General features: G+C 37.4%; 1 protein-coding gene across 1 annotated transcript in view; it reads left to right on the top strand.

The window, feature by feature from the left end:
- LOC129569391 (uncharacterized membrane protein DDB_G0293934) overlaps nucleotides 1–9,993 on the top strand; it is a 30,990-nt gene that overhangs the window by 4,104 nt on the left and 16,893 nt on the right. The window contains exon 2 of the mRNA XM_055448181.1: nucleotides 8,904–8,997. Within this exon, the coding sequence (XP_055304156.1) occupies nucleotides 8,904–8,997 (94 nt within the window). The remainder of the gene's footprint in view (nucleotides 1–8,903; nucleotides 8,998–9,993) is intronic.

The following is a 9,993-nucleotide window of genomic DNA, read 5'->3' as shown; positions in this document are numbered from 1 at the left end:
AGAGAGAGAGAGAGAGAGAGAGAGAGAGAGAGAGAGAGAGAGAGAGAAGAGTGAAGAAGAAACCCAATGAGGAAAATTTAGGGCAGTAGTGTCAGTTTGAGAGCGCAATACCAATTCCATACACACAACATTCATTCTTTCTGTTGTTGCCTTTTTTGCGCATCGCAAACGAGCGAGAGCTCTGTTGTTGGCGTTGTTTTATTTGTTATCTTCTTTGGACGGTTTTTTCGTTGTGAATTGTGCTTGTGCTGCCGCTAAGCAGAGCCGAGCCAAGAGTTTTCTTTTATGCGCGCAATTTCTTTCTACCGTTTCGTTCTCATTCATTTGCGCATGTTCTGGCTGGCTACATTGTCTGATCGAAATTCATTGAGAGTTAATTTCCTCTTAATCGACGTCTGCTTACTTGCTCCCTTCGTTCGAGCACAAAATACCAATTATTGCTGCCAACACAACAAACAAAGAGAGAAAGAATCGTCCAATTATCGGACGTACATGTATGCATATGAAACGTGCGGTAATGATTTGGCTAATGAATTTGTTCTTGAGTCTTGGAAGTTGGTCGAACAACAACAACAAAAACAATAGGAAAATAGCCGCAAGTGCGCGCGAGCAAACTCTCAAAGCTCATGCACACACACACTGTCGGCCCCACTGCCAATCCAGCAGCAAAATGGTAAAAGAAAATGTACATCGTCATCAAGTATGTTATCTATTTAAAGAGCAACAAGTATTGGTGTCCAATTACTCGATCGATTCGCCTATTATGTTTCCACTTTTCAGGCGAATAATTGAAAATAATATTCTACTACACTATTTACGCTGTCGCTTGGAAAAATCACGCGCGACACAAAGAAATGTAACGGCAATAGAAACGAAATACAAACAGAGCAGCAGCAGCAGCAGCAGCAGCAGCACACTGGCACCGCGCTAAAACATTCAAGAAGGTAAAAGTAAGGAACAATGGAAAAAATGTGCAGAAAGAAATTTTTTGAATGTCATTAGAGCGTAGTCGGTTTTTATTGTCTACAAATTACATCTAAAGCACTCCTTGGCTTCGTCGCGCTACTTCTATTATCTCTATATCTGTTCATTTCTTTTTTTTTTGCTCTGTCTCTCGTTCTCTGTTTTCGACGTGTACATTTTTATCGTTACCTTTCTTGTGAATTCTTCACATTGATGCATATCAGGCCAGAGAGCCGAATGTGCTTGAAAACTCTTTAAATGAATCCATAATAATTAGTAGAACATGTTGGGCGCGCATACGCTCAAGCCCAAGAATTGATTCCAGTACGTGGAATCCGAAGAATTTCGATTCCAAGTCATGGTCAGAATGTGTGTGTGCGGCTGCTGGCACGGCCTCTTCTGGTCGCGCAGTGTGTCACACACACGAAAAAAATCTCCGCCGTTTGGTTCGAAGCACGCAGATGAACATTAATTAAGAAATTCTATGTGAGAATCCATATTTAGGTCAGTCTTCAGATCAATGCCTACATTTACATTTCGAGCGCAGTCTTTGCCGTTAAACGGCCAAACTCAAACCAATCGAGAGAACCGTATGCAAACACCGACCAACGCGCTTGCTCGTTCGCTCGCTCTCGCGTCATCCACATTCATTTTTCTTTCTTTCGTCGATCCATTTAAACGCAGCTATTGAATATGTGCGGCCAATAACAAACGTAACCCAATATTTGATCTCAAGTGGAAGACGAAATGTGAACAAAGCTCGTCGCTTGTGTCTGCCTCTCTTTCATAGGCAGAAGAAAAAGCAAACTTCGATCAGTATTCTCTGCAAGAGAGCCATTCAAATATATCGAGTTTGGATGTTATTGTTGCACTGCAAACGCTGCTTCAGTCGATTCGTTTACTTTACGTAAAACCATTTGGGCTTTCTCTTTCACACTCCCCACCACATAAGCACGTGCTTTACATATCACATTTTATAGCTTAAACTCGATGTACACCTATTTTGGTCGACTATCGCAAAACAAGAGAAATGACGTGGAAAAAAAAACACTAAAATAAAACAGAATCGAAACCAAACGAAAGAGCCGAAAGGAAAGAGAGCGAAAGAAAGAAAACGCCAAAATAAACACAAACGAAAATAAATATATAAATATTCTTTGCAGCCATTGATTTTTCTTTCTTGTTGCTGGTTTTGTTGTTTTTTTCGGCTTGTTATTCCTTTCCTCCAGTGCAAAACGTGCTCATCGTACCTTCTTCTTATTCCATCTGTGTTTGGTGCGATCGAAAAATTCGTTGGCTACTTTCGTTTTTTCGAGCCTCGTGAATGTTTCCACATGGCATATATCAAACCGAAGCGCAGCCTTCTCGTTCGCTATTCAAATTCATGTCGCCGAACTCACCGTACACATGACCACAATGCTCAATTAGTAGAATTTAAAGTGCCGCATACGAATTACCGTACTTTCGCATACATCGAACCGAGGTACCAACTACAAGAATATTCCAATTTATTAATGACACACATGCAGAGATTGTCCGTTTTCACTTGGCACAAACGTTGAAGAAGAAGAAAAATAACCACGCGCAACAGAGTTTTGGCAACAAACACTGTTCGCACTTTAACCGTCCAAAAAAAAAAACGATCCATATGATGTAAATAGCCGAACCAAGTGAAATGCAAACGCACCAAAATGGATTGCGGATCTACACTCGATGTTGTTCACGGCGTACACAATTCAGCGCATTGCGTGTAATCACCTGTTGAACATTAACGACGAACGTTGTGTGTTGACCGTTTTTTTTTTCGTATTCATTTTTGTTGTTTCTTCGTTTCTTCTTCTCCTCACGATTTTTCGTATTTTTATTCACTGGTTGCGTCTCGATACAGAATGTGCCGTGTGTGTGGCTGCATGTGTCTATCGAATGAGCGAATAAGCGAGTGAATGTGTGCATATGTGTATATATCTGTGTCTGGACTCTTACGGAATTCGTTGTTTCGATTGAGAAACGGTACCTCGCGTAAGCATGACTATGAGCATATGTAATGAATGCTATATGTGCTATGGGCTTTTAATTCTCGCAGCTTTGCTGTTGGTACGGTTTGTTTCGGCTGTGACTGGCGTGTATCGCATACAGCCTTCAACTTGAACATGTAAAATAGATCCGGTGTTGAAATAGCGTGCAATTTGTGTGTGCGTCTGTTTCTTTCTATCTCTCCCGCCAAATCCAAAATGAATAGTGCTTTTGGCCGCGACTAGAAAAATCTCCCGCTGCGCTTCAATATTAGTTGCACATGATTTTGATTTTTTTTTTCTTTCACAAACTCATTTTGCAGAACAGCCGACAGTTTTAATTAAAACGCATAAAAATATGCTAATCTCAATGGCTTTTCCAGTGTGCTCCAAAGTGTATATATCGATTGATCTGATTTCAATACATCAATCGCCTTTCGATTTCATTATTTCGACATAATTCCCATCCCCGTACGCTGTTATTTGGTCTTCTTTTGCTTCATTTTTCGTTGATTTGCCATTCACCAATATAATTCTGGTATTCTGGCGAATTTACAGCGCCGAACCTGTTGATTCCAATGGCATAGCGTTGTTGTTGCTATAGGTAACGGCTCTTTTTTTTCTACATCTCGCTGTGTGTGTGTGTGTGTGTGTGTGTACCTCTTCGACTGACTCTCCGGCACACTCGTGTGTCGTTTCGATTTCATTTTTTGCCATTTGCTTCTGTAGTTTTGCAGCTTGCTGTATGTATTTTGGAGAAAGGTAGCAATGCTGCTTCTTTTTAGATAGCTCCAAGATTTTTTTCTTTCTTTCATTTTATTTTTATTTCTTTCTTTTCTTTGTCTTTCTTTCACGCTTAAACATTTTTATTTGTGCATCAACAAAGCACACAGAAACGGAACAACGAAATACATAATGCCCGAAAGAAAAAGTTTTCTTTCTACTTCGTTTCATTAGCACATATATTTCACCTAAATTTTTTTTTTCGGGTGTTTTCTCGTTTCGTTGTTCCGAAATGGAAACTTAATGACTCCCTTTCGCACACATACACAAATGTTGATTTCTGGTTTTGCTTGCAGTTAAATGGAATTGGTAGATCTTTTTTCCGCCATAATTTATGGTTTCTAAGCTGCCAACAACTGTGAAAAAACACACACGAAAACTTTGCTAAAAATTTACCAGAAAAAAAACAACAACATTGAAACCGACGTAGAAATAACTGATGCGATTTCCGATACCGATTCCCATTCAATGTCGACTTTCTGTTCTTTTTATTCGCTGAATTTTTTAACAGTTACGCATTAATTTCTCTAATTGTTTTACGAATGTTCTATGCCGAAAAATAGCGTCTCGCATCGGCCCCAGCTATTAAGACGCATAATTGACGCTTGGCCCGAATTTTTTTCGCCATTCTTTTGTTCAACACCACACTCGTGTGCTACATACGAATTAGACGATGAAGAAAAGGCAACGACGGCAACGTAATACACCGATTTATATCGATTAAATGCTTTGGACGACACATTCAAATGAAAAAATGCTCATCGTATTACACATTTGAAGAATTTTATGACCCATTTCATGGAAAAATTGAAGCAAACGCTTAGAATTAATCGGAGATACGATTTGCACGTGCTCTCTTTTTGTAGGCATTCGCTTTTTTGGTGATGAATTTTAGAGAAATGATCATTTTGATTATGATCTCATTTATTGAGATGTGAAAGCAAATGCAAATTTTTCCGTCACATTCCTTTTCACCTTGAAAAATCTTGATAACATGCGGAATCTGAAAAATTGGCTCAAATTATTCTATGGATGGGCCCATACAACTGAACATCGTAACGGATGAAGCACACATACATACGGTAGAATATCGAAAATAGATAAAACCATATCAATTGAAATTAGTTAACATTCTATATTTTGCCTGAAAGAAGCAACCAAGTGCTCGAGTGTCGTTAGCACGAGTTTTGACGGCACATTTTCCATCCAAATGATCAATACAAATTACCATTTACAAATGTACAGCCTGTATAATTGAGTCTGGCCTGGAGTCTCAGTGTCGAATGATTGAAGAGAGAGAAGCAAATATCGATTAGTTGTCGTTGTGTATAACTGACCTAACTGCTCAAAAATAGTCATCGATGTTGCAACTAATTAGCCACAAAAAGGTCATGCTGTTTGCCATCATTTCCACATTTCTTTTTTTTTGTTGCCTTCAATTGTTCGTTTGAACATTTATTTGTTCCGGCGGTTTTGTAGAACTTCGACACTGCAGAAGAAGCCATAATCACGTTGATGTTTATCTAATTAACCATGCAGAAGAATGCACGAACAAGAACAATGAATAAAATACCAAATACGAACAAATTCCGCTGACTTTGAAACGCCAACTAGATCGATACAGTTACCATTTTTCTATCGAATCGCTAAATCAATGGTGTGGACTTTAAATTTGACTTTCATATTGGCGCAGCCCCATGTCGTTTTTTTTTTCAGGTTAAATTGGTACACATGCAAATAAAAATTCCGTTTTTTTTTTCTAATGAAAACATTTCGAATTTGTGTTGATTTAGCAAAAACCTCGATGCAAAAATTGGCGAAGAAACAGAAATGGAAAAATTCTGCAATTTTATGCAATTTCGACAATCCGCACCAAAAAAAAAACGTTAAATATAAACAAAAGTATTATAAATCGGTGTATTGCTAATGCTACCGTCATCAGAATCATCAACGAAAGCGAACGGTGACATTAAAACATTCAAAAACATCAATCAGTTCAATCGAGTGCACAATAGCACGGCGTTGTTATTTGCACAATCGAATGAAACAAAAAAAAAATGAATGAAAAAAAGTAACAAAAAGAATTATCGAATGAAAACAAAGAAAGAAACGAAAAGAAAAAACAAGCGATGAACTAGATGCGCTGAAAATAGTGATGTTTGTGCGATTTTTTTCTCGCATTGAATTCGGTGAAATGCATGTGTTCGTTTAAGCAGAATGTTGTTCAATTTAGAATGATGAAACATCACTTTTTTTTCTATCTCTTAACTTTCACATTAATCCAGCCCTGAATCATCGAATCTCCAGAAGCAGCGCACTTGTTTGTTCTCTATAATCTCGGTATAATAATAGCACGTTGCGTCGTTTCAATCGAATCCAAATTTTTTTTTCTCTCTCCGCCTTAAAGTAAACATATCAACGATTCTGGAATGTGATTACGGCTTCTATTTGAACGACATGAGTCGTTTAGCATTCAATGTATTTATTTCACCAATAGATTTTAGAACTTTTGTTTTGTGTTATCAATTTTTATTGAGAGTGACATCGGACTTTTCTTATCACTTCCTTTCAGAAAACAATAAATCGAAAAGAAGCAGCATTGAACGCTTATTAAGAAATGTGTTGTATGACGTTACCCAGTAGTATCGTTCGAATCGGCACACAATCTTGGATGTTTTTTTCTTGAATTGTTGGGGTTTTTTTTTGAAAAGAGAAAAAAAAAACTCTTTTTGAAAAATATGTCTTATCGTTTGGATCTTTTGTTCTTTGTTTTTGAAAAAGTTCATTTAATCAAACGGAATCTCAATGGCTTTGTATCAGATATCATGCATGTGTCTGCGAAAAGACTCAATGTAGAAAGCAGTAGACACTTTTTTTTCATGCAACAATGTTGTCGTGCATGGTCCTTTTGATATGGTGTTTACCGTTGATTCTCCTTCAATGCATGTGAATACCATCCGACAACGACAACGACAACGACAACGACGAGGACGATGGTGTCGAAAACACTTCACAATTTGCCATTTCCAAATTACAATAGAAACTAGACAGATCACGAGATATTCCAAACAGCAACACAATACACACTTTCTACGCGAACAAATGTAAAAATAAAAGCTGAAAATTCATGGCTTCTATTTTCTAAAGAAAAAACATTCAACAGTCAACACAAAAGACGTGCAATTTAAGTTGATGCTGTTTTTTTTTTCTATACATGCTGCTTTCATTTGAATGACAGATAAATTTTTATGAAATTTAAATTATGCACACAAATTGATGAATTTTGGGAACTCCAATCGAAACCGATTAAAATGCAATTAAAAGAAAGAAAAAAAAAACGAAATAACCGAAACGTATCCAATAACAACATTATGTAATGATGTTATTTGGCCAAATCTACATCGACACATCGAAGATGGAAATAAATAAAAATCCATCGATAGAAAATTGCTGCTGAGATGTGTTTCCATTTACGTCACAGAAGCTTGTGATTTTAATTAGAAATCCATTTTTTTTCTTCGCGGTTTGACAACAAAATAAATTGCGTTGTTTTTTTTTCTCTCCTTCTGCTTCTTCATCTTCTGTGGCGCAAAAAGAAAGTGACTTTGGCTAAAAACTTTGAAGGAAACGTTGAACCGATTCCGATGGAATGGCACGCAAAAGATCGTACATGCGCTGCGTCATGCATTCAGCCAAAGGGAGATAGCGAAACGAGCAAGCGAACGAACGAGCGAGTGTGAGAGACATGGTAAACAAGACATGGGTTCATTCTACATTGCAAATTCGCCTGCGTATATCAAATGCGCAATCAAACGATAAATTGAGCGGTAATAACGCGCTAAGTCTTTCGGTTTCACTATCTTTGCAAATGGCAAAGCATTCTTCTAATCGAGCTTGCGAAAAATTCCAAACGTTGCAATGGAAAACAAGAAAATCGAAGCCATGGCAATAAATAAAACAAGCAAACACAATGCAATTGAATACTTGTTTTGGCTCTCTGTACGTACTTTGATGTGCCTGTTGTTTGCCAGGCCGAAAGAAAGATTTTTCCAAGTAGTGCCGTGGTTTGCCGGTGATTTTCGTATTTGTATTGCCATTAACAATGGGCTCCCATTCAAAATTGACAGTACAAAAAGGGGCACCGAAGAAGAAAACAAAATTAAAAGAACGGACAAAATAAATGAGTCCATTGAATGTTTGGGCTTGCTTGTAATTACTTGATCAATTTGCCGAAATGTGGTATATATCATTACGACCTCACTCTGTGACTCACACAACAGAGGCCCACAAATGAGTTGAGAAAGTGCTATAAAAGCAACATGCCAATTTGCATAGACACTTAAACGCGACGCTTATTAGTGTCGAATAAATTCAGAACTGGAATGTGCCAAAAACACTTTTACTTCTCTGCCACTAATATAATCATGATATACGGACGAGAAAAAAAAACAGCAACACAAAAACGACCGAAACGATCAGCACAACAGGTAACTGACTTACCTGCAATTGCAAAGAAGAAGAAATGCGCGCATACCTTTTTTTTCTCGTTTGAATTGAACGAGTGGTGTGTGTGTTTCCATGACTTGTTTTCAAGATCGAGAGTCAAATTTGTGTGTGCTTTGTTTCAACGAGTGTAAGTGTCTCGGTGCAATTGTGTGTGAATGCACTGTGATTATCTTACATTATGCACGCTTCTCTCTGGTTGCCCGTGCGAAATGAACTAGCAACCGATAGAGTTGGAACGAAAGCAGTTTATTGGCTTTTCCCTACCCCGTGCTTTTCCACGATCTTCAATTATTTAAGCAACCAAAGTGCTTGTTGCACACCGAACCACAAACACTTCGATACGAACTCACACTCACACACACACACTCGAATCAATCTCATGCATTTTATCTTCATGTTTCTAATGATTATTGAAAATAGCAAATAGCATTGATCCATTGCTCTGCCTGTTAACTCTAAACTGATGGAATGTTTCTATTTTCTTGTGATCGAGTTGATTGCTTCGTCTTCTTTCTTTCGCTCGGCTTGTCTTGTTGCGGTTGTAGTTGCTGTTGTTATTATTATTGTTGTTGTTGTTGTTTTTTTTTAATCGCAATCATTTTTTTCTTATTCATTTCGTTCATCTTATGCTCGTTTCAGGGGAAGCAGAGAAGGTCAAAACACTGATACGATTACGTGCAGAACTTTCTCCTTTGTTTACTGGGAAACGAAATGCCTCCAAATATGCATGGGCGTAAGTACTACAATCTATTTTTATATATATATGCATAATTTTTTTTTAATGTTATTTATTCTTTTGAACTGGGCTTCTTGTGTTTTATAAATGGCGGCGGTGAATGATGATGGATGCGAAAAAGTTTCTATGCTGATTATGGTCAGCTATTTTGAAATTTAAATGCAAAAAAAAAATAATCATATTAAGCATAAATTAACTGAAATGGATTTCGAAATAGTATTTTGATTTCGTCAAATGAAAGCAAACGCTCAAGATGTTTATCATAACCGTACATAATTTGGCAGTTTTTTTTTTGGTTATTTTTTGTCATTATTTTTGTTGAAAAAAAGCTATAGAAACCTAATTTCTTCTTCCAAAATCAAAACATCAACAACAAAATAAACTGGTCATATGGCAGAAAAATAAAAGCACAAACAGATCTTCTTAATGTCACACTCTCATTCGGAATATAACTTTCGATTTTCTTTAATGCTATACACCATTTCTACGACATCAAAGTAATCGGTTTGGCGAGACCATGTTTCTTTTTAAGGTGCTTCTTAAGTTGTGCGCACATTTCATTTTCTCTATATTCTCCCTGCGCGCGCTGTACTTCTAACAAGCGCCTTTTCGTTTTGTGTTGCTACTCGCTAATCCCACTTCGTACACACTCTGCACAACAGCGAAAAAAGCAAACACTCACACACACACACACACACACACAGCGTTTTCAAACCAGTACCTGAAAAATGTGTAGCAAGTCCATTGTCATTTGTACGTGCAGTGAAATGTAAGAAAAATTCGTACATTAGCCTCTCGACGGTAATTTTCTAACCCAAGAGAAACGAACTGACTTCAAATGAATGAAACGAAATGATCAAATTGAAAGAAGAAACAAGAAGAAAATGTATGCTCTTTGCTCACATACATCGCGAATAAACGAAACGGAAAAATAACTCTTTTTTTTCATATAGATATAAAAAGGCACACAATGAATGCACGCACACAACACAC

The sequence above is a fragment of the Sitodiplosis mosellana genome, unplaced genomic scaffold (assembly GCF_009176505.1).
Source record: "Sitodiplosis mosellana isolate CC-2019 unplaced genomic scaffold, AAFC_SMos_1.0 Smas_scaffold_30, whole genome shotgun sequence".
Classification (NCBI taxonomy): domain Eukaryota; kingdom Metazoa; phylum Arthropoda; class Insecta; order Diptera; family Cecidomyiidae; genus Sitodiplosis; species Sitodiplosis mosellana.
Note: the sequence above shows the minus strand (reverse complement) of the source record. Positions and strands in the feature narration are given on the sequence as shown.